Source organism: Leucopleurus acutus (genome assembly GCF_964270905.1).
Source record: "Leucopleurus acutus genome assembly, chromosome: 15".
Taxonomy (NCBI): Eukaryota; Metazoa; Chordata; class Mammalia; order Artiodactyla; family Delphinidae; genus Leucopleurus; species Leucopleurus acutus.
In genome coordinates, this window is record NC_139157.1 from 58,247,634 (window position 1) to 58,273,144 (window position 25,511).

The 25,511-nt window shown below is 43.5% G+C and overlaps 1 protein-coding gene across 1 annotated transcript in view; it reads left to right on the forward strand.

The window, feature by feature from the left end:
* FAXC (failed axon connections homolog, metaxin like GST domain containing) overlaps window positions 1-25,511 on the forward strand; it is a gene marked incomplete at its 5' end in the record, with an annotated part of 73,947 nt that overhangs the window by 8,466 nt on the left and 39,970 nt on the right. The window contains 2 exons of the mRNA XM_082856093.1: window positions 13,081-13,277; window positions 22,404-22,627. Coding sequence (XP_082712219.1) covers window positions 13,081-13,277; window positions 22,404-22,627 — 421 coding nt within the window. The remainder of the gene's footprint in view (window positions 1-13,080; window positions 13,278-22,403; window positions 22,628-25,511) is intronic.

Consider the following 25,511-nt stretch of genomic DNA (forward strand, 5'->3'; position numbering starts at 1 on the left):
TGTCCCCTGCATTGGCAGGTGGACTCTTAACCACTGCGCCACCAGGGAAGCCCTCCTTTTCTTTTTTGTTTGTTTGTTTCTCCTTCTTCTTTTCTATTCCTGATTATCTGGATCCTGGAATCTCTGCTATTATTTTCTGTGTTTCTGAACCTATCTCTTTATTCTTTTCTTCTTCCTTCTTGGAGAATTCGTCTTTCTGAGCTTCCATTGCATCCCTCTGTTCTCTTCTTGTATCCATCCTATTATTTATCTCATCCATTGTGTTTAACTTCTACATTTTTCTTCTTAATATTTTCCCTTGGTTTGTATTACAATCTCTTCCTTTATCCCTTGGAGGATATTTCTCATGCTAATTGAATTTTTCGGTCTGTTCCAATCATTCTGCCTCATGTTGTATATATTATCTGTTGCCCTTCTCTTACAGTAACTGTACCCCTCAGGTGTCTAGTTATTTTGGTGTGAGGTCTCCTTTTACCAGGGATGTCAGCTTCCCTGCCCAGGAATTTGCACTGGGCAAAGGCTAAAGCTTAGGACACAGGTTGTGTACCTCTGAAGGAGTTTAAGAAAAGTAAGGAGGTGAGCCCCAGGCATCCCCACACCACTGTGGTTCCTCCAGTTTGCTGCCACTCCTCCAAATGGCTCCCACTGGTCAGGGGTTCACCCTTAAGCTCTTACAAAGAAGCAGCATAGGGAGGGTGGTCTTCTTAGCAGGAAGCAGGAAGCAGAGAAGCTGGGAGGTTGGAGGGGGAAGGTTCCTCACCCAGCCAGGGTTTTGGCGCCCTGCTAATGATATTACCCCGCAAGTCCTGCCTCCCCATGGCCTGTGCTTTCTGAGCTGGTTTCTGTACAGAAGAGGCATGGGTGTGGCAGTGATGCTCCTAAGGCAGTGCTGGGACAGTTGAATGACATGCTTAGCTTGGTAAGTTGTCCTCTGGGAATATGACACTGAATCTGGACTTCAGTTAGGGGATCTGACAGGCATGAGGTGTTTGGAGAACAGAAAAAGGGTCTTTATGACGGGGAACTGGAATGCAAGGCGTCAGTCTGGACAGAGAAGCAGGGAGATTATTCAGGACTTTCTAAGCCAGCAATGGAGGAGAAAATAGCAAAAGACCAGACAAGGCTTGAATCATCTACATACGTTGGATCGGATTTGAGAGATCCTTGTTCAGCTCGGCGTTGGCTGTCAGCACTTGAAGATGTGTGTCACTGAGGGACTCACGTTGAGGGAAGAGACTGCTGCCTGCGGCTGCCTGTCTCTGGGCTGTTGTCACTCCCCACCAGATCGCTGCATTTAGCCAGGACAGCTTTGGGGCAGTTAGGGCCCCAAACCTGAGTTTCGTGCTCTGCAGCCTCTGGTGGCTTTCTGGATCTCCTGTGCCCCCCACCCTTGCTGAAGTCCTCTTGCAGTTGGCAGCGGCTGCAGCAGCTGCCAGGCTGTGGTGCCCTTTCCTTTCTTGCCTTCAAGCCATCAAGCACTGATTGCCCCAGCCTTGTCTCTGCCAGCAGCCTAACACCTTTGGTCACGTTTCAGAGCATGTTGCTGCACGGTTACGCAGTAACGGTTACGCAGTAACGGTTACGCAGTAACGGTTACGCAGTAACGGTTACGCAGTAACGGTTACGCAGTAACGGTTACGCAGTAACGGATATACTGCGTTTAGTTAGTATAACTGGAGCAACTGGATACATGCCTTGCTATGAAGCCTGGAGAGGCTTTCGAGAAGGGGACTGCTTACCCCCTTCCAAAATTAGTATTTCTTGTTAAGTATATTTTTTTGGAAAGGAGTGTTTTTTCTTCTGTGAGGTCTCTATGGAAAATAGACGAAGGGAGTGTTCAGCGGGGTAGGTAACAGGAAAATGGTTCTATGGCTTAGAAAGGGATGCCCTGAGTCCCCGGGGAGGGCAGCGGGGGGGCGGGTGGCGTTGGGCGGGGGGAGGGACGATGCCTTGAGACCCGTGTGCCGTCAGCGAGGGTTTGTGTGCATGTAGGTGGTTCCTGGGAAGTGCTGGTGGGGCTCATTGCTTGGAGGATCAGTAGAGAGGTATTCTGTCGTAGACCCAGGGAGCTCTACCCTCTTCCCCTTCTGTGTCCTGTACCTTTTAAAAAAAGATTAAAATATCATCTTCCTAAGAGCACGACTTTAAGTACCGTTGTTTTTTTTTGTGGTACTCGGGCCTCTCACTGTTGTGGCCCCTCCCGTTGCGGAGCACAGGCTCCGGACGCGCAGGCTCAGCGGCCATGGCTCACGGGCCCAGCCGCTCCGCGGCACGTGGGATCCTCCCGGACCGGGGCACGAACCCGTGTCCCCTGCATCGGCAGGCGGACTCTCAACCACTGCGCCACCAGGGAAGCCCAAGAGCACGACTTTATATTTGAAGCTTTTTTATTTTTTAACATAAATGAGACGGATATGAGTATTTGATGACCATTAGTGGGAACTCACAAGGGTTTTCTTAAAAAGCCTGATGTGTTGGTTACAGTTATTATCTTTTTAAAATCAGAATATAAATATTGGTGGGTCAATTTTTAGAACTTTTCATTTTGTTATAATTATAGATTCATAGGAAGTTGCAAAAAGTGTACAAGGAGTCCTGCAGATATGGCTAATTTTTTTTCAAACTAAAAATGGATTTACCGTTTCTTTGTTTTTTTCCTGATTACATATAGATGACATAAGGTCCTTATAAGAATTTCAAACACTACAGAAAAGTGTAAGGGGAAAATGAAAATCGCCTGACATCCTACTAGCAGGAGATTATCATCACTAACTCTTCCGACTATCTTTCCATACTTGTCTTTAGACATACATACATAAAGACATGGTTTGCCATAACTGGTTGTAAAAGAAGCATGTATTTGACACAGTCATTCTTTTTAAATACGAGAAAGAGAAAAGAAGGAAAATGGCTCCTTTGGAACTCTCTGCTTTGGCTCTTAGCCCTAACTTCTTTTTTTTAAAAATTTATTTATTTATTTAATGTTTGAATTTTATTTTATTTATTTTTTTATACAGCAGGTTCTTATTAGTCATCCATTTTATACACATTAGTGTATACATGTCAATCCCAATTGCCCAATTCAGCACACCACCATCCCCACCCCCCCGCGGTTCTCCCCTCTTGGTGTCCATACATTTGTTCTCTACATCTGTGTCTCAATTTCTGCCCTGCAAACCTGTTCATCTGTACCATTTGTCTAGGTTCCACATATATGCATTAATATACGATATTTGTTTTTCTTTTTCTGACTTACTTTACTCTGTATGACAGTCTCTAGATCCATCCACATCTCAACAAATGACCCAGTAACGTTCCTTTTTAAGGATGAGTAATATTCCATTGTATATATGTACCACATCTTCTTTATCCATTTGTTGATGGGCATTTAGATTGCTTCCATGACCTGGCTATTGTAAATAGTGCTGCAGTGAACGTTGGGGTGCATGTGTCTTTTTGAATTATGGTCTTCTCAGGGTATATGCCCAGTAGGGGGATTGCTGGGTCATATGGTAGTTCTATTTTTGTTTTTTAAGGAACTTCCATACTGTTCTCCATAGTGGCTGTGTCAATTTACATTCCCACCAACAGTGCAAGAGGGTTCCCTTTTCTCCACACCCTCTCCAGCATTTGTTGTTTGTAGATTTTCTGATGATACCCATTCTAATTGGTGTGAGGTGATACCTCATAGTAGTTTTGATTTGCATTTCTCTAATGATCAGTGATGTTGAGCAGCTTTTCATGTGCTTTTTGGCCATCTGTATGTCTTCTTTGGAGAAATGTCTATTTAGGTCTTCTGCCCATGTTTGGATTAGGTTGTTTGTTCTTTTAATATTGAGCTGCATGAGCTGTTTATATATTTTGGAGATTAATCCTTTGTCTGTTGATTGGTTTGCAAATATTTTCTCCCATTCTGAGGGTTGTCTTTTCATCTTGTTTATGGTTTCCTTTGCTGTGCAAAAGCTTTGAAGTTTCCTTAGGTCCCATTTGTTTATTTTTGTTTTTATTTCCATTACTCTAGGAGATGGATCAAAAAAGGTCTTGCTATGGTTTATGTCAAAGAGTGTTCTTCCTATGTTTTCCTTTAAGAGTTTTATAGTGTCCGGTCTTACATTTAGGTCTCTAATCCATTTTGAGTTTATTTTTGTGTATGGTGTTAGGGAGTGTTCTAATTTCATTCTTTTACATGTAGTTGTCCAGTTTTCCCGGCACCACTTATTGAAGAGACTGTCTTTTCTCCATTGTATATCCTTGCCTCCTTTGTCATAGATTAGTTGACCATAGGTGTGTGGGTTTATCTCTGGGCTTTCTAACTTGTTCCATTGATCTATGTTTTTGTTTTTGTGCCAGTACCATATTGTCTTGATTACTGTAGCTTTATAGTATAGTCTGAAGTCAGGGCATCTGATTCCTCCAGCTCTGTTTTCTTCCCTCAAGACTGCTTTGGCTATTCGGGGTCTTTTATGTCTCCATACAAATTTTAAGATTTTTTGTTCTAGTTCTGTAAAAAATGCCATTGGTAATTTGATAGGGATTGCATTGAATCTGTAGATTGCTTTGGGTAGTATAGTCATTTTCACAATATTGATTTTTCCAATCCAAGAACATGGTATATCTCTCCATCTGTTGGTATCATCTTTAATTTCTTTCATCAGTGTCTTACAGTTTTCTGCATACAGGTCTTTTGTTTCCCGAGGTAGGTTTATTCCAAGGTATTTTATTGTTTTTGTTGCAATGGTAAATGGGAGTGTTTCCTTAATTTCTCTTTTAGATTTTTCATCATTAGTGTAAAGGAATGCAAGAGATTTCTGTGCATGAATTTTTTTTTTTTTTGCAGTACGCAGGCCTCTTACTGTTGTGGCTTCTCCCGTTGCGGAGCACAGGCTCCGGACGTGCAGGCTTAGCGGCCATGGCTCACAGGCCTAGCCGCTCCACGGCATGTGGGATCTTCCCGGACCGGGGCACGAACCCGTGTCCCTTGCATCGGCAGGCGGACTCTCAACAACTGCGCCACCAGGGAAGCCCCTGTGCATTAATTTTGTATCCTGAAACTTTACCAGAATCATTGATTAGCTCTAGTAGTTTTCTGGTGGCATCTTTAGGATGCTCTATATATAGTATCATGTCAAATGCAAACAGTGACAGTTTTACTTCTTCTTTTCCAATTTGTATTCCTTTTATTTCTTTTTCTTCTCTGATTGCCGTGGCTAGGACTTCCAAAACTATGTTGAATAATAGTGGCAAGAGTGGACATCCTTGTCTTGTTCCTGATCTTAGAGGAAATGCTTTCAGTTTTTCACCATTGAGAATGATGTTTGCTGTGGGTTTGTCGTATATGGCCTTTAATATGTTGAGGTAGGTTCCCTCTATGCCCACTTTCTGGAGAGTTTTTATCATAAATGGGTGTTGAATTTTGTCAAAAACTTTTTCTGCATCTATTGAGATGATCATATGGTTTTTATTCTTCAATTTGTTAATATGGTGTATCACATTGATTGATTTGCATATATTGGAGAATCCTTGCATCCCTGGGATAAATCCCAGTTGATCATGGTGTATGATGCTTTTAATGTGTTGTTGGATTTTGTTTTCTAGTATTTTGTTGAGGATTTTTGCATCTATATTCATCAGTGATATTGGTCTGTACTTTTCTTTTTTGTAGTATCTTTGTCTGGTTTTGGTATCAGGGTGATGGTGGCCTCATAGAATGCGTTTGGAAGTCTTCCTTCCTCTGTAAGTTTTTGGAAGAGTTTGAGAAGGATGGGTGTTAGCTCTTCTTTAAATGTTTGATAGAATTCACCTGTGAAGCCATCTGGTCCTGGACTTTTGTTTGTTGGAAGATTTTTAATCACAATTTCAATTCATTCCTTGTGATTGGTCTGTTCATATTTTATGTTTCTTCCTGGTTCACTCTTGGAAAGTTATACCTTTCTAAGAATTTGTCCATTTCTTCCAGCTTGTCCATTTTATTGGCATAGAGTTGCCTGTAGTAGTCTCTTAGGATGCTTTGTATTTCTGTGGTGTCTATTGTAACTTCTCCTTTTTCATTTCTAATTTTATTAATTTGAGTCCTCTCCCTCTTTTTCTTGATGAGTCCAGCTAATGGTTTATGAATTTTGTTTATCTTCTCAAAGAACCAGCTTTTAGTTTTATTGATCTTTGCTATTGTTTTCTTTGTTTCTATTTCATTTATTTCTGCTCTGATCTTTATGATTTCTTTCCTTCTGCTAACTTTGGGTTTTGTTTGTTCTTCTTTCTCTAGTTCCCTTAGGTGTAAGGTTAGATTCTTTAGTTGAGATTTTTCTTGTTTCTTGAGCTAGGCTTGTATAGCTATAAACTTCCCTCTTAGAACTGCTTTTGCTGCATCCCATAGGTTTTGGATCCTGGTGTTTTCATTGTCATTTTTCTCTAGGTATTTTTTGATTTCCACTTTGATTTCTTCAGTGATCTCTTGGTTATTTAGTAACATATTGTTTAACCTCCATGTGTTTGTGTTTTTTATGTTTTTTCCCTGTAATTCATTTCTAATTTCATAGTGTTGTGGTCAGAAAAGATGCTTGATATGATTTCAATTTTCTTAAATTTACTGAGGCTTGACTTGTGACCCAATATGTGATCTATCCTGGAGAATGTTCCGTGCACACTTGAGAAGAAAGTGTAATCTGCTGTTTTTGGATGGAATGTCCCATAAATATCAATTAAATCTATCTGGTCTTTTGTGTCATTTAAAGCTTCTGTTTCCTTATTTATTTTCATTTTGGATGATCTGTCCATTGGTGTAAGTGAGGTGTTAAAGTCCCCCACTATTATTGTGTTACTGTCGATTTCCTGTTTTATAGCTGTTAGCAGTTGCTTTATGTTTTGAGGTGCTCCTATGTTGGGTGCATATATATTTATAATTGTTATATCTTTTCTTGGATTGATCCCTTGATCATTATGTAGTGTCCTTCCTTGTCTCTTGTAACATTCTTTATTTTAAAGTCTATTTTATCTGATATGAGTATTGCTACTCCAGCTTTGTTTTGATTTCCATTTGCATGGAATCTCTTTTTCCATCCCCTCACTTTCAGTCTGAATGTGTCCCTAGGTCTGAAGTGAGTCTCTTGTAGACAGCATATATATGGGTCTTGTTTTTGTATCCATTCAGCAAGCCTGTGTCTTTTGGTTGGAGCGTTTAATCCGTTAACGTTTAAGGTAATTATCGATATTTATGTTCCTGTGACCATTTTCTGAATTGTTTTGCATTTGTTTTTGTAGGTCCTTTTCTTCTCTTGTGTTTCCCACTTAGAAAAGTTCCTTTAGCATTTGTTGTAGAGCTGGTTTGGTGGTGCTGAATTCTCTTAGCTTTTGCTTGTCTGTAACGCTTTTGATTTCTCCATCAAATCTGAATGAGATCCTTGCCGGTAGAGCAATCTTGGTTGTAGGTTCTTCCCTTTCATCACTTTAAATATATCATGCCACTCCCTTCTGGCTTGTAGAGTTTCTGCTGAGAAATCAGCTGTTAACCTTATGGGAGTTCCCTTGTATGTTTTTTGTCATTTTTCCCTTGCTGCTTTCAATAATTTTTCTTTCTCTTTAATTTTTGCCAATTTGATTACTATGTGTCTCGGCGTGTTTCTCCTTGGGTGTATCCTGTATGGGTCTCGCTGTGCTTCCTGGACTTGGGTGGCTGTTTCCTTTCCCATGTTAGGAAAGTTTTCGATTATAATCTCTTCAAATATTTTCTCGGGTCCTTTCTCTCTCTCTTCTCCTTCTGGGACCCCTGTAATGCGAATGTTGTTGTGTTTCATGTTGTCCCAGAGGTCTCTTAGGCTGTCTTCATTCCTTTTCATTCTTTTTTCTTTATTCTGTTCCACAGCAGTGAATTCCACCATTCTGTCTTCCAGTGCACTTATCTGTTCTTCTGCCTCAGTTATTCTGCTATTGATTCCTTCTAGTGTCGTTTTCATTTCAGTTATTGTATTGTTCATCTCTGTTTGTTTGTTCTTTAATTCTTCTAGGTGTTTGTTCTTTAATTCTTCTAGGTCTTTGTTAAACATTTCTTGCATCTTCTCGATCTTTGCCTCCATTGTTTTTCCGAGGTCCTGGATCATCTTCACTATCATTCTGAATTCTTTTTCTGGAAGGTTGCCTATCTCCACTTCATTGAGTTGTTTTTCTAGGGTTTTACCTTGTTCTTTCATCTGGTACATAGCCCTCTGCCTTTTCATCTTGTCTGTCTTTCTGTGAATATGGTTTTTGTTCCACAGGCTGCAGGATTGTAGTTCTTCTTGCTTCTGCTGTCTGCCCTCTGGTGGCTGAGGCTACCTAAGAGGCTTGTGCAGGTTTCCTGATGGGAGGGACTGGTGGTGGGTAGAGCTGACTGTTGCTCTGATGGGCAGAGCTCAGTAAAACTTTAATCCGCTTGACTGCTGATGCTGGGACTGGGTTCCCTCCCTGTTGGTTGTTTGGCCTGAGGCAACTGAACACTGGAGCCTACCTGGGCTCTTTGGTGGGGCTAATGGCAGACTCTGGGAGGGCTCACGCCAAGGAGTACTTCCCAGAACTTCTGCTGCCAGTGTTCTTGTCCCCATGGTGAGCCACAGCCACCCCGCCTCTGCAGGAGACCCCCCAACACTAGCAGGTATTTCTGGTTCAGTCTCCTATGGGGTCACTGCTCCTTCCCCTGGGTCCCGATGTGCACACTACTTTGTGTGTGCCCTCCAAGAGTGGAGTCTCTGTTTCCTGCAGTCCTGTCGAAGTCTTGCAACAAATCCCACTAGGCTTTAAAGTCTGATTCTCTAGGAATTCCTCCTCCCCTTGCAGGAACCCCAGGTTGGGAAGCCTGACGTGGGGCTCAGAACCTTCCCTCCAGTGGGTGGACTTCTGTGGTATGAGTGTTCTCCAGTCTGTGAGTCACCCACCCAGCAGTTATGGGATTTGATTTTACTGTGATTACACCCCTCCTACCGTCTCATTGAGGCTTCTCCTTTGTCGCCCCTACCCCAACCCCCAGATGCCAGTTGCAAGCCCTGATTGTCGCCTGTGCTTCTGACCAACCGACTGTAGATCAGAGGTTTTAATGACCCCTCCTTAGGTCTGATTAATTTGCTAGAGCAGCTCACAGAACTCAGGGAAACAATTACTTACATTTACCAGTTTATTAGAGGGTATGATAAGAGGTACAGATGAACAGCCAGATGAAGAGTGAGGTTTGGGAGGGTCCTGAGTGTAGGAGCTTCTGTCCCCGTGGAGTTGAGGGTGTCATCCTCCCAGCGTGATGGTGTTCACCAACCTGGAAGCTCTCCAAACCCGATACTTTGGGGATTTTGTGGAGACTTCCTCATGTAGAGACGATCAGTTGATAACTCCATGTCCAAGCCCTCTCTGGAGGACGGGGGAGGGGTTTGAAAGCACTAAGCTTCTAATTGCGACTTGGTCTTTCTGGTGACCAGCTCACCCAGGCGCCTCCTCAGACTCACCTCCTTAGAACAAGCGGTGCTCCTATTGCTCCTGTCACTTAGGAATGTGTAAGGGCTTTAGGAGCTCTGTGCTGGGAACCAGGGGCAGGGACTAATGCCTGTATTTCTTATTCACAATAGTGGTTGCGTGAATTTATTATTATTATTTTTTTTTTTTTTTGCGGTACGCGGGCCCCTCACTGTTGTGGCCTCTCCCGTTGCGGAGCACAGGCTCCGGACGCGCAGGCTCAGCGGCCATGGCTCATGGGCCCATCAGCTCCGCGGCATGTGGGATCTTCCCGGACCGGGGCACGAACCCGTGTCCCCTGCATCGGCAGGCGGACTCTCAACCACTGCGCCACCAGGGAAGCCCGCGTGAATTTTTTTCATCGTGTTATAATTCACAAAAGTTGCTCAAATTATCTCAAATTTAGCCAGCGGGAGACCTTTCAAGATGGTTCCAGAGGTGCAGTGAATGTAATGGATATAACTTAAACTGAAAGTTGGGGCGCTGTGGCCAGTGTAGCACGTCAGTTTCCCAAGACTCTGGGATTTTCTTTTAAGGCCTCAAGTTCTCCATTTTGAAATGGTGATAGTGATGTTAATACTTCTGACGAAGGCACTCTGTCAAACACTTGGTGTGCATTTTCTCATTTAATTCAAGCAACTGTTATTATCCCCATTATATAGATGAGCCCAGGGGGGATTAAGGGAGACCAGGGAGGTCCAAGGTCACAGAGTGACTAAATGAGGGAGCCAGATTTTTAAACCCAAAGCCTATTGCTTTCACTGCTGTGCTAATAACGTAGTGTAAGTGTAGATGCATTCAACTCATCTAGGACACACTTGCAGGGGGAAACATCAGCTTGGAAAAGAGGTAAAGAGGAGTTACCTCTTCATCTTTCTTCTCCAAATTACTTTCAGAAACTACTCTTGGTGGGCCAGTCAGACCCCAACTGCTTAGATAAAAATAGACCAGGAGTTCTTTAGTATATTTAAGGAAGTTAAGGAAAATTAAGTATTATTTAAAAATTATATCTATTTATTTAAAAAGTAATATAACCACATTCAGAAAAATTGAAATTCATGGAAAAAGATCACCTGGCTCTCACACATAGTTTTGACAATTACTTTGGACATTTTTATGTTTCTTTTTAAAAATATTTTTTGAATTCATCTAATTTTTAGATATACTCATAGTATCTCTAAAATGTTGTCTCCTGCTTTTTTTATCCAGTAAGGAAAAAAAAAATTTTGATGATGAAAACCTAGTAGAACTTTCATTCCCATAAGAGTTCATCACTGATTTTTATTACCCCAATTAAAAAAAATGGTCTAGATAAAAATGTACCAAGTCCTCAGGGAAGGAATGGACTAGAGGGAAGGGCAGATGTATAAACAGCAATTCTGAAAGGGGAGGGGAATATACACTGCACAGTGGAAGCATGGAGGAAAGGCAGATAATGGTTGTGCCTTGAGGAAGTGGTTCACCAACAAGGTGAAATTTGAACTGAATTTTTTAGGATTGATAGGACTTGCAGAGGATGGGCAAAGAGATTCCTGTACAAGGTACAGGAGTGTACAAAGTCAGAGAGATGGCAGGACTTTGACTTGGTTAGGGGTGGGCAGTTGGAATTCAGGAAATCAGAGGCACTGGCAGCAGGGAGGCTGGGCAGGTGGGTGGCGATTAGATGGTATGGGCCTAGACTGCTTTGTGAAGGGGGTTAGACTAGACCCATTAAAGCCGTTGGGTAATTTTGAGCAACAGAGGTCCTGCACCTTATTTGCACTACAGACAGCTCCCTCTGATGTTGGTGTGCAGGACAGAATCCATCTGTGAACGACAAGAGTCTAGAAGGTGATGTGGAAGGAGGATATGGGTGGTATCAAGAGCAGTCTGAAGCAGATACTATGTTATATGGTAAATTCACATCTTTAGTGTACAAATTATAAAAATGTCAGATGTACTACCAACTTTTAAAACTTGACATTTCTCAACTTCAGGAGTAATGTCTAGGGCTGCCATGTATAGTTGTGCAGGTTGTTCACTGCACAACAGTGCCTGGCCAAGGAGTGGGGGCAAAATCTGGACCCACCTCTTGCCAAGCTGTGAATCCTGGCATGGACTGTATCCACCCAGAGGAAGCTCCATTTTCCAAATTGCACAAAAACAATGTGGCTAGCAGCAGCCCCCATAACTCCCTTTTCCAGGCTTAGGCCTAGAATGAATTTCTTTAGAATAATCAACGAGATAAGAAATCAAGACACCAAGAGTCAGAGAACAGTTAAAGTCCCCATTGTTCTCTACCAAATTCATTGTGTGTGTATCAATAGTTCATGCCTCTTTATTGCTGAGTAGTATTCCATGGTAAGGTTACACCAGAATTTGTTTATTCATTTACCTCTTGATGAGCGTTTGATTTTTTTTTCCTGGTTTTGACAATTGAAAATAAAGCTTCTATGAACATTTGTGTACAAGTCTTTGCATGAACATATGCTTTCTTTTTTCTTGGGTAAATACCTAGGAGTGAAATGGCTGGATTGAGTGGCAGGTGTGTACTTCACTTTTTAAGAAACTGTCACATGGTTTCAAAGTGGTTGTGCCGTTTTACTTTCCCACCAGCAATATTTGAGAGTTCAGTTTCCTCCACAGGAACCAACACTTGCTATTAGCCCACAGTATCTGAACTATCGACTTGTATGAAGTATGAGGAAGAGTTTGTAATAATCTGATTAATTTAGTCTGTGTAGACCACCCAAAAATGGATTCAGATTTAAAAATCAACTTTGGGTTCTACACAATCCAAATTTACTGAGAAAAAGGGTTGAGTAAATGCAATCATTACCACAGAATCCCCTCCATCAGTGTGGTTAAGATCTTTTAATATAGTGAGAAGATGTTACTCTGTCATTCTCAGTGTCTATGAAGTGTGTGACTCCACCTCCACCTCGCCACCCAACCCCATTCTGGGATCAGAATCCCCTCTGAGACACTGTAAGCTTCTAGCGTGGGTGTGAATCAAAGGGAGCTTGTCAAAAACACAGATTTCTGGGCACTTTTCCCTGGATTCTGACCCAGTGATCTGGGCAGGGGCCCAGGAATCTGCATTTTCACAGACACTGGAGTTACGTCTGTTGGACACACTTTGGTACACCTAACTTATAATTTCTGGGACCACTTGTGTGCAGTGTAGTGGTATTAAGCATTTTCAAGTGTAAGCTACTGGGTTTCAAGTGAGGTTTTTGGTCAGTAGCCTGGTCAGTACAAGCCTCCTCATGGTTTATGTTTACTTTTTGCATTTTTGGGTTGTTCATATATTATAACTAGACTGACTCTTACCAGGATCGGGATCATTTCAACACTTCCCTTCCTCCCTGCTCTTTTTTTTTTTTTTTTTTTTTAAACAGTAAGCCAGAACCCATGATAAAATCTATGGGAGTAAAGTAATATTTTCATGTGAGACAAATCTTTTTTTTTAAGAGTAACTACTTATTCCCTTAAGAGTTTATATGCTGAGTTCATTCACTTGAATAGTGCAGTCACCATCAAATATGCCGTTGGAATTTTTGTTATTGTTAATCATACAGTGAAGTTTAAATAAAACATTGCTTTTCTCTTTTTAAAATTTACTTTGCTTAGAACTATTTTGGTGGAAAGCTCTCTGCTCAAGGGAAAATGCCTTGGATTGAATATAATCATGAAAAAGTTTCTGGGACAGAATTCATAATTGACTTTCTGGAAGAGAAACTTGGAGTGAATTTAAACAAAAACCTTGGTCCTCATGAAAGAGCCATCTCCAGGGCAGTGACTAAGATGGTGGAGGAGCATTTCTATTGGTGAGTCCCCACGGGCGCCTGGGTGGGTGTCCAGGGCCTGTCCCTATCGTTTGGAGTAAGCTAAGTTGTTTCACTTTTCAGACACTACCCCGCGCCTTTTCCAAAGTGTTCTACATTCTGACTGACTTAGGGGTCAAAGTTACGACTGTTAAGTTTCTAGGTATCTAGAGCAGGGTTGACATTTTCTGTGGAGGCCCAGCTAGTGCATATTTTAGGCTTTTCGAGCCATATGTGTCTGTGACAACTACTTAACTCTGCAGTTTTAGTGCAAAAGCAGCCGCAGATTGTACACACATGAATAAGTATGACTGTGTTTCAATAAAACAACAAAAGCACTGAAATTTGAATTTCATTTAATACGAAATACTGATTTTGATTTTTTTTTCCTCAACCATTTACAAATATGAAAACTTCTTAGCCCATGGGCTGTATAGTTGGCTGACCCCTGATCTAAGTCACTGAGGTGAGGGAGATATTTTTACCAGTACAAACTGCTGAATTAAAGTGATAGTACATCAGATACTCAGAAGGAACAGAAGACTAAGGCAGGACAGAAGTCTCAGGTGACATGAATTAAGCAAGCTTTGGCAAAGTATCCTCAGTTTTCCTTGCATGACAAGAGCTTCTCTATGATCCAGAAGTAAAGCATACTACTATTTTCTGAGCAACTTTGCCCTGATTGGCTGACTGCTAGCCTGTACTTTGCTCTGATTGGCTGACTCCTATCCTGTACCTTGCCTTGATTGGCTGACTCCTATCCTGTACCTTGCCTTGATTGGCTGACTCCTAGCCCGTATTCCCTGAGTACGAAGCCTAACACACACTGTGTGGATGAGGTAGGTACCCCTGTGCTGCACCTGGCGTGCTGGCTGTGACATCACCTGAGTTAAGCAGACTTGGTTCTTCTTGCTTTACAAGCTCATTGATATGTGGGTTTCTTCTTTTTCTTTCATCCGTCTTCTGGAGTTTTAGCATCTTTCTGTACACTCCAATAGATAAGAGACGTTTTCTCCCTGATTTCTGCACTTTATCTTGTTCCAAAGATTTAATAAAGAATTGCTGAGCCCACTCTTTTTGGCATTAATTGTTACTCCTGGGTTATTGCTCATCGAGTAGCTTTTACCTCTTCCGCCAAGGGATTCACTCGCTGTGGGGTTGGTTGTAGAAGGTTTTTTGCCATCACATTCCTATTTCCTCCATTCAGCTCTCTTTCTAAATGGAAAACTTGTCTCTTGGATTCTGTGACCGTCTGTTTTTCGTTTTCTTTCTCCACTTTCAGTTCTTGCTCACTTTATTCCAGGGCTGACCTGAAGCACCACTTTCTTCCCCTTCTCACTGCAGAGGGTGGGAGGAAGGAGGGAACCAGACAGAGTGGAGTCAGGGGTGCAGATCAGCCTGGGAGTGATCACAGACTCCGTGTGCCCAGAATGAACTCGGGTCTGTTCCTTATAGTACCTGTGGAGAACTGCTGGCCCTCCCCTCTCAAAGAGTGCAGGGGTTGCAGTGTGGACCAAAATGCATGAGTGCAGGTGACATGCTTAGTCTCAGGGAAAAACCTTTGAGGGACAGAGTCGTCTCACCTGCTTGCCAGGTTCCAGTCCCCGCTTTGCAGCCATCAGGGAAATGAAGAACCAGCACAGGCACCCAAAAACCCTCGGTGTCTTCCCTTGCTGAGGCCCCCGTCAAAGTGCTATATCGTTTAGTGGATGGGCCCATTAATGGGGAGAGCTAGCACTTTGTCAGCTGCCTGAAAAGCCGGAAGCCTTACATTTAAGTTGGTATTTTTCTACACTCTTTGTTTTCTGTAGTGGTTCATAAAATTTATATTCAAGTTAGAAAGATTTTGATCCAGCTAGATTCCCAAGTACCACCCATCACTGCTTCTTGCTCTGGGTATTAGTGACATTTTATATATGTTTACTCTCTGGTAGAGGTTCATCTCCTGCTCTTCCCTTCCGTTCTCTTCCTAATGAGAGGGTCCCTGCTAACGAGATGGGGTGTGGTGGGGAGGGGTGGGAGAGAGAGTTGGGAGGTGGTACCCTGGTGGGGAAGAATCTTAATTTTACAGACTACAAACCCCCAAGTGCTTGGGAAGTTGCTTAGGTCATTTGTAGATTCTTCTTCTTTTAATTAAAAAAATACTTTTTTTGGGTTAGCTACTGTTTCTCATTTGTGTCTCAAGGGTTAATTTGAGGAACAGATAGTGAAGGTGGGAGATCAGGTCTTGACTGAGATATAAATATCCAGTGAACTTTCAAAAAAAAGAAATCCGAATTCCTCCAATTTCTTTTAGTCTCTAGTAGTGGAAGGAAAAACAAACTTTCTCTGTTTCATAAACTTTCCAAACCTTTAGCCAACTTCCTGCTTTGGGGAGATCCCGAACAGGCTTTCCGGAGAGCTCTAAATCCCAGGGGAGAAAAGACACACCCCCCCCCCCCCCACCTCCCAGCCCCACACTGCCCGTGCAACCCATGGTAAGAAAATGTGTACCTGTGGAAACCGGGGGCCAGCATAGGGAACTGACCACAATATGTAAGAAAATATTACAAGTATGAGCTTTCCATGAGAGCTTGTTAAATTCTGACCATCAGCGTGCTCTAAGGTTGTGTCTGTACTTACAGAAGTGGAAGAAGTGGAATCAATTGTTTGACTCAGTTGATTGAATTATCTGGAGTTTTCAGATATGTTTATTTTAGTCTGAAACTTTAAAAATACTCCACTTCACATATGATTTTCTGAAAAGCAAAGACATTGGAAGCCTGTCATTATATAACATCACATAATTCTGAAGCTCTGAGTTAGGTCTGTTCAAATAAGCACACTCAGCTATAAAGTGGTTTTTCCTGAACTTGAAATCCATACACTTGCATTATACAGCTATTATTGAAGATGAGGGAGATGGGTTTTCATTCCCTTTGTTCCACTGGATGCTCAAGTTAGATCTAATGCAGGGAAGCCAGTGTAAAAGCGAAGTCTGATTACTGGAACGAAATTGAGTTTTGGTAACAGAAGCTATAGCTGCTTCTGTGTGACTTACTGCCCCCTTGTGGACACTACTGAGTGTCTTGAGCGCCTTCCAACCCCACAGGGACGTGTGCAGGGCACCGTTGTCAAACTATCTACAGCCATAACAGTTTTACCCATAAAAATATAGGGGTTAGAATAGAGGATTCAAATTCATTTTTAGGTTGGCCATAATCTTTAAATTTTGATTTTGGCTTTTGGTGAATGGGAGAGTTGGGATGCTTTAATAAAATGACTTACCCAAGATCTCCTTCTCTAAAAGCCAGGAGACACTCTCTCCCTGATTACAGCTCAATTGATGTGGTCCCTTCTCCTTTCTTTTTTTGTCCCCCTCCACCCTTACTTTTAGATGTAGTGAGGACCCCTGTTTGGAGAGGCTAATCTAATGCCTGTGAAACGTGGTGAAATTACAGAAGCATATCACATGCTCTCGCACCCTTGAGCATTTAGAGTACAAGTGAAAGATGGCCAAGGATGTAGCATGACCCAGAAAAAGGCGTTCTCATGGTTGGGAAGGCCATATGCTAAGACTCATTTGTCAAACAGTAGTTTGCCATGGTTTGCAGTTTCTCCCATGTGTACTAATAGTCACTTCTGCTATGGGCCAGGCCTCATGTTAGGTTACAATGAGGGATATTGTCATTAAAACATCAGAGGTCTGCTTTTCTTTCCTGCCTTCCTAATCTGCTTTAAAAAGGTTTGAGCAGGGTTTACTCTTCTGTTCTAAGATAATCAATATTGAAAAAAGAAAAAAACCTCTCTGACCTCATTTTGTAGGAGAGACCAGATACATCAGTTGCGATAACGAAAATGAGTATCAACTTCCTGAGAGAGGCTCTCAGAATGAGAAATTATTTTAATTGCTCCACCTGGTCTAGTTCCCAAATTGGCCTTCCCCGTCCTCTCCAGTTAATAATTCATGGTTCCTTGTGCAGTGGGCCTCTTCCCAGTGGAGAGTGAAGAGGCAGATCCCAGAAGAGAACGGCGGCAGCCCCTTCTTCATTCTCCATAGGCATCTCTCTTTCCATTTCTCTGTGTAAATATTGTCGGCCCTTAGAAGCACTGCTTAGCAGAGGCTGGCTCAGAAGTGAAGGCTTTTCATTCAATCGATAATTCATTCTTTCAGCAAACTTAGTGAATGATGACTACCCGTAGCTGGCACTGTGCTGCATGGGGACGGGGAAGCAAGGTGACGAGATGCCGTCCCTGTCCTCAGGTGGCTCACGGGGGAGGCGGGCACCCAGCTTGCATAGTGGCCAGCGCCGGGGGAGCGTTTGAAGAACCGAGGCCAGGCAACCAGCACCTGCCGGAGCGATGAGGGGAAAGCTTCCTGAGGAGATGGTGCCACAGCAGAATCTAGGGCCGATCAGGGTGGCAGGCGAAGGGGCCAGGTGCGAGGGGAAGATGAGACACCCCAAGAAAGGGGTGTCTGGGGGGGCATGTGTAATTCTGTGTGGTGGGTGCACGGGAGGTGATGCAAGTGTTGGGGTCCGGCTGTGGGAGGGGTGGGAGGCTGGCGTGCCAAGCTAAGCAGCTATGGGGAGTTAATGGATGACTCTGGGAGGCAACGAGGTACCATTCGATTTGTGTTTTAGGAGGCTTTTTGTGGCTGCCTTGGGGGAAATGGATTTCTGGAGGGCCTTGAGGGGCTGTCAGGAGACCTGCAAGGAGGCCACTGCCCTCAGGGTTGAGCAGTGGTGCAGCCTGCACTGCAGTGTTAACTGAGTTGGAGAAAAGGGCAAAGCCACAGGGTGACTGGCTCTCAGGAGTGAGGCGTGGGGAGCGGTGAACAGGAACTCCTGGGGTTCTTTCTGGTTTGGGTGAAGAGTAGCAGAACTGGAGGAAAGCAAGAGGGTGAATCCAACTTTGGAAATGTTGGTTTGAGCTCCCGAGGCTCCTTCACACGGATCCGTGGACCTCAGGGCAGAGGTCTCATGGGCAGTCCTCACTTTGAAATCATGAGTGTGAAAATTAGATCACCCTATGAGTGACGTGTAAGAAGGTGGAAGGAATAAAGAGAAAAATCTTGGCAACATGGAAGAGGTGAGAGGAGAAGCAGTAGAGACGTAAGCTAAGGGAGAATTCTAAGAGGATGATAGTGTTGGCTGCTGCAGAGAGTTCAAGAAAGGTAAAGATGGAAAGAAAATGTATTTGAACTTTGCAGTAAGAAGGGATTGTTGACTTGGACGAGAGTGGTTTCGGTGGAGTGGTGGGGATGGAAGACCCACCACGTGGAGAGTTTTCAGGAAGCTTGGGTGTGGGAGGACATGGATTAGTGGTTGTTATGATATGGAAGCATGCATGAGTGATGTCTTTGACCTGTAGAAGTTGACCTGACATTGTCGTTTATACACACTTTATGGGACTTGACCCTGGAAGAGCCTGCCTGGCCCTCATTTGCTTCTCTTCCCTGATACTGGTCTGTAATTTGGGGCACAGGGAGTGAAAGAGAGGAAAGAAATAGAGAGCAGGGTGGGAAAGAGAAGGGAAGAAGGCCAGACAGTTTCTGAGGTTACTTTTAGCTGCAAAATTCTGAATCAACCCAGTGTTTCTTCTCTGCCCTGCATCCGACCTGCTAACGCAGGTGGAGAACCTTACACCATTGCATCGGGGCCGGGAGGCGTTTCTCGTCCTGCTCAGCTGTGTGGCCCAGACAGCAGCTGCCTCCTCCCTTCCCGCCTGCTCCTCTAACCTGTTGGTCTTCTCAGACTCTCTTCTCAGTGCTCCGTCCTCGTCTTCTGCCTGCGCCCTCATTTCCTGCTCTCAGAGGAGACTAAGTTCATCAGGCGGGAACCTGGAACCTCTCTGCAGCCCCTCACATCTCCATCTCACAGAGAGCAGTGTCCCTACTTCTCTCCAAGCTGGCCCTTCCAGCCTGGCCTTCTGGTCTTCTCACTTACCCTTGAACTAGATTTCTCCCAAACCACTCCTTACCCTAGAAATTTTCTTAGGCGACCTCAGCTCCTCTCACAGCCTTGAAACTGCCACCGCCATGCCCCTGCCCATAAATTCTTTCTCTTGAGTCTAAACCTATCTTGTGAATTCGCAACCTTCGGGACATCCTCCCTTGGAGGTTCCATGGAACCTTCAGATGCAACAGGTTAATTCATCTTTGGTCACCTAAATCTGTCCCACCTCGTGTATGCTGGTACTGGTTACCATCCACTCCAACCATCAGCCTGGGAGATGACTTCCTCTGTGGTTTCTCCACTTCCGGTCCTTTCCTCACCTTGCCACACATCTGATTATGTTTCTCGTCCGCTTAAAACCTTTTGGTGGTTAAACTTTGTTTTCTGAATAAATCTTAGCACCCTTTGCATCAGACCCCTCCTGACCCAATTCTTGCCCACCCTTCTAGCTTCAACTCTTACAAGCTCCCTCAGGCATCCCGGACCCCGCCCGCCCGTCCTGAAGTTCTTGCAGTTCAGGGCTCTTCGTGCACATGCCTCTGCCTCTGCTTCATGCTGGTGAACTTCTGCTCATTCTTCAAGATCAGTTGTGCTTGTGATAAAGCCCGTGCAATTTGTCTACAAAGAATGTATTCTTTTTCACATCAACCTGTCCGTTTAGAGCCACCATATTCCTCATTTTTATGCTTTAGATGCTTCCTGGATGCTATCATTACCTGATCATACTTAACTTAGGATAATTTAGTTTTATTCTCAGATCACTGACTTCCAAAATAATCAAGGATGGTAGAGGCCTTTTATTGTGAATTTAGATCTAGTACAGTTAGAATCAAAGTGCTGATTATTCCGAAGAAATTTGAAAATTGACACCCTCATGACTGCAGGTATAAAAAGAAGAGGAAATAGAAAAGTGTTTTGTTTGCATGTGTCTAAAGAATCTATTAGAATAAATGAAATCTTTTATATATTAATAAATATATAAAATATACACATTAATATTAACATATAAAATATACATATTAATATAAACACATAAAATATATACATTAATATTAATTAATATCAACATATAAAATATACATACTAATATTAATTAATATTAATACACACATTAATATTAATTAATATTAATATATAAGATACACATTAATATTAATTACACATTAATTAACATATTAATTAATCACCATTGCAATATACTTTTTCTACATATTAATTAATCTACATATTAATCACCATTGCAATGTACTTTTTCCTCTTTTCAGTCAAAATTTCTTTCCTCCTCAATACTTTATTTTGAGATCCTTAAGAAAAGAGGTACACAAATATTTCTAACAAGATTTGTAAGCATCTTTTAAAAAGCTAATGAAGAAGAGTTGTGGTTGTAGTACAGAGTATGTTGGAACTGGTTGTGGGACTTTTCAGTAAAAATCAGGAAGGCTTCAAAAGATGAGAGAAATCTTTTTTTTTTCTTCTTCTTTTCATACTCAGGAAAGAGCACTGAAAAGAGTAGAACTATATAAAATGATCAACATTTCAGGGCCTTATTTTCCGCTTTTGTTTCTTTTTCTTGAGGTGGAAAGTAGCTACAGTTGGCTATCAACCCTTGCGTTCTCTCTGTAAAGAATATTTTCATTCCTCTGATGTTTTCCAAGTGACCATTACTGCTGTATCAGCCAACAGTGGGAGTAGGGATGACCCCAGTACAGCTTTTATTGCTCACTGTGAGCAAAAGCTGAAACATCTTCTGCCTGTACGCCTACAGCTACGTTTTTCTTAGCCTTCAGTAGGAAAACCTTTTAATTTCTATCTACCAACACTATGAACCATAAAAACATTCCTACGATTGCCTAGGTTCAGAGAACAAACTCAGCAAAGGCCTGGGTATTGCAACCAGCATAGCACATGAGCAGTGAATAGCTGCTTAGCTGTACACACATACTACGCAGGAGCCCCTGGACGGGTGGGTGTTTGCCATGAGCACCACCCAGACGGGAAGACTGATCCAACCAAGTTCCTTTGGTGTTCAGGCGCACTCTAGGGTCCTGGAGAGCAAACCGAAGCAGAGAGCTGCCTTTCTGGAGAATGAATCATTTATGTACTATTTATAATTTATATAGTTATAGTAAACATAGACAGCTATACCTATTCCCTGATTCTGTCAAAAAGGCAAAAAGATTTCTCTTTAAAAAATCCTTTCATATCAGGAAATATAAAATGCATACACAAAGTGTGTAAGATAAAAATGTGCAGCTTAATTAATTAACACAGAGCATAAAAAAGAATAATGCCATTTGCAGTAACATGGATGGACCTAGAGATTATCACACCAAGTGAACTAAACCAGACAGAGAAAGACAAGTATCATATGATATCGCTTATATGTGAAATCTAAAAAAAATGATACAAATGAACTTATTTACAAAACAGAAATAGACTCACAGACATAGAAAACAAATTTATGATTATCAAAGGGGAGGAGGGATAAATTAGGAGTTTGGGATTAAAATACACACACTACTATATATAAAATAGATAACCAACAAGGACCCACTGTATAGCACAGGGAACTAACTTCAATATCTTGTAATAACCTATAATGGAAGAGAATGTAAAAAAAATACATGTATATAAGTATATATATATATATTTATAAAACTGAATCACTTTGCTGTACACCTGAAACTAACACAACATTGTAAATCACTGTAAAAATTAAAAAAAAACCCCACAGAGCACAGACCTTTGTAACCATTACTTTGATCAAGAAAGAATGAAGCCAGCACCCCAGTCCTTGCTGCCTCCTTCCCGGTGCCCCCCACCCCGCCATGTAGGTCCTCACTGTCTTGTCTAAAAGCCTTTTAAAGTGGGTGTCTACTTGTTTTCTGTGGGGCTGGCTGAGAGAAAGCAGAAGCATGGCCTTGGGGGCTGGGGGATCTGTGGGCAGCTGCAGTTTGGTGGGATGGTAGCATGGCAAGCTATCTGCGTTTGTCACTGTTTCTCCCTCAGGCCCTAAGCCCAGGCATGGACTAGAGTCTGTTGTAATATCTGCCGTGCAGACTGCTCTTTGGAAAAGCTGCAATGATTCAGTCCTCCAGAGTGTGCTAAATTCCCAACCCCTCACTGGAACTTGACTCTGTGGACCTGCTATATATCTAACGCACAGTAGTAACTTGTTTCCACGCAATTGCAGGACCTTAGCTTATTGCCAGTGGGTGGACAATCTCAATGAGACCCGGAAGATGCTCTCTCTTAGTGGTGGCGGTCCCTTCAGTAACCTGCTGAGGTGGGTCGTGTGCCACATAACGAAAGGAATCGTGAAACGCGAGATGCACGGCCACGGCATTGGCCGCTTCTCAGAGGAAGAGATTTACATGCTGATGGAGAAGGACATGCGGTCTTTAGCAGGGCTTCTGGGTAACGTACCATGTCTTCTATTCTATATTTTCTATCCTTACTTTTTGCATGATTAGTAAAGCACTGTTAGTTTACTGACTTAAAGTTTTATTTTTGTTCGTTTCTTTGCTTCCACATGTAGGTTGCAGTCGCACCATTTAATCAAGTCCCCTAATTTTCAGGAGCACATGTCTCTCTCTTTTTTTTTTTTTTTTTTTTTTTTTTTTGTGGTACGCGGGCCTCTCACTGTTGTGGCCTCTCCCATTGCGGAGCAGAGGCTCCGGATGCGCAGGCTCAGCGGCCATGGCTCATGGGCCCAGCCGCTCTGCGGCATGTGGGATCCTCCTGGACCGGGGCACGAACCCGTGTCCCCTGCATCGGCAGGCGGACTCTCAACCACTGCGCCACCAGGGAAGCCCACTTGTCTCTCTTTTTAATCACTATAGCATGACTGTTTCTAGTGTGGCGTGGCCTCGTGTAAAGAGAACGTGGAACATGGTGTAGCATTACTAACTGGCTGTAAGTGATGCTGGCATTTCTGAATGTGTCGTGAGCCAAGGGGGATTTTGAGCAAGGAAGCTCTTCTATTTATAAACAGGTCAGGGTAAAAGGCTGTTTATAAACACATCTGCTCAGAAGATGCGACTGGGTACTGCCAACATCAAGCTAAGAGAGATGCTGACCCAGCCCGAGTTCACGTGCAACATTTGACATTTTCTCACCTCTTTCATTTCCCTTTGTAATCCGAGTCCTCCTCTTATTAGCATGTTTTAACTCTTCCGATTTTGTATTTACTGCACCCAGTGGGTTTAGCTTGTTGGGAAGCCTCTCAGAGAGAAGCACAGAGCGGCCTCTGTTCGTGGGTGGGTGAGGGTGCTTAGCCGAGTGACACTCCCTTGCTCACCTGGTCGGCTGGAGGTGGCTGGGCTGATGTGACTTTGTACTGGACAGTTTGCGTCTCAGCTCTGACAGATCACAAGCAGATCATTCGAATTCAGGAGCTTCAGTGTGTGGAATGACGGCCTCTCCTGGGAACAACTAACGTGTACGGAGCCAAGGTCATAGGACCTAGTCTTTCGGGGCTGCTGGTTTTGTCTGGGGACAGTGGGTTTTCACTGACCCTCTCTCACTACCCTCATTATCCATTCTGGAGCACACTGGGCACTTCACCTCCTCCAGGAAGTGGGGTTTGGGATTTGTTTTGTTGAAACCTACCTGGTGCCGAGGAACGGGGGGCTGTGCTGGGTGTAACGACCCCTGTGCAGGGTGGCCCACTCTCATGGGCTTCTTCATGCTCTTCCCTCCACTTCCTGGACCTGGAGTCCTCCCCTGAACATGGCCTGTAGGGGGAGAGCCCAACAGGGCATCCAGCTCTTGGCCAGCCTTGTCATGTGGGGGGTTTGACGCCGCTGGGCTCCTGCTCAAAATAGACACTCAGGAGCCCTGCCTGGCTTGGAGGTTGATGCTGTCTGGACCTCCTGGTGCTTTGCCTCCCTGGGCCCAAGTGGGCCTGCCTGATGTAGGTATGAATGGAATTTGCCTCGAGTTTGCCTCGTTCCTTTGGAAACTTAGTATCAGACTCTCGGCCTCACACAGAGCAGGTGCACAGAGGGCCCTTTCCTCCTAGCAGCGGCTCTATCTGCTCCTGGCTTCCTTCCCAACTTACGCTGTTGGGAGCCCCAGAAAGCCAGGAGTGGAGACCCTGAAGTGATGACAGCTCATCTCTAACAACAGTGTTCGTTCCTTAACTAGAGTGGGGTGATCGTCTCCCTTCTATAGAGCATTTTTGGTTGGGAGAACCTGGGGGCAGGGTGATAACAATAATAACGATAACGCCAGTGTCCCTCTGGTATTTAAAGACTCAGAAGAATGCTTCCACCCCAGTGATGGTGAGATGGGAGACAAGTGAATCACTGATAGCTAGGCTGTCAGTGGCAAGTATTCACAACAGCATCCCAAGTCCAGGTGATTTTCTAGGATGAGAAACTGAGTGGGTTACTTGCAAAGCTGGATTTTACTAGAGTTATATTCTGTACGGGGGCCCAGGGAGCAGTTTAGCTTTGAACTCTATCACAGGAGAAGCACTTTTTCTGCATTTGGGGAGGGAGAGGCTCTGGGGCTGAACATCATAGTTTTTCTTACTAAATGAGGCAGAAAGCAGCTATTTCTCCCTTCACCCAGGGTTATAGTTTACTTTTTTTTTTTTTTTTTTTTTTTGCCGTACGCGGGCCTCTCACTGCTGTGGCCTCTCCCGTTGCGGAGCACAGGCTCCGGACGCGCAGGCTCAGCGGCCATGGCTCACGGGCCCAGCCGCTCTGCGGCATGTGGGATCTTCCCGGACCGGGGCACGAACCCGTGTCCCCTGCATCGGCAGGCGGACTCTCAACCACTGTGCCACCAGGGAAGCCCTGTATAGCTTACTTTTAATGTCCAGCTGCCTAAGAGACTCAAAATGCAAAATGACTTTGTATTGAATTATTTCAAGATTTGGGGACATTGTCCAGGGATGTATTTGACTCATTAGGATAAATTAGTTATTGCTGTTTCAGTTCAACTGACTTCAGTGATTTGACACCTTCTATGTGCCAGGAGCTGGGAGATTGATTACAAAGATGAGTTAGAGCTTGTTCCCACTCTCAAGTGCCTATAGTCGAGTGGGAGGGATGAACCTATAAGCCAGGAGCAGGCAAATTACAGCCCATAGCTGGTGACCTATTGTTGTTGTTGTTTTGTTTTTTTAAATGGCCTGTGAGCTAAGAATCATTTTTACATTATTACAATGTAAGGAAAAAATCCAACAGAGATCAAATGTGGCCTGGGTAGTATCTACAGTTTTTACGATCTGACCCTCCATTGAAGAAGTGGTTACCACGCACAAGTGCACGAGTCGGGCTGCGGTAGGGCC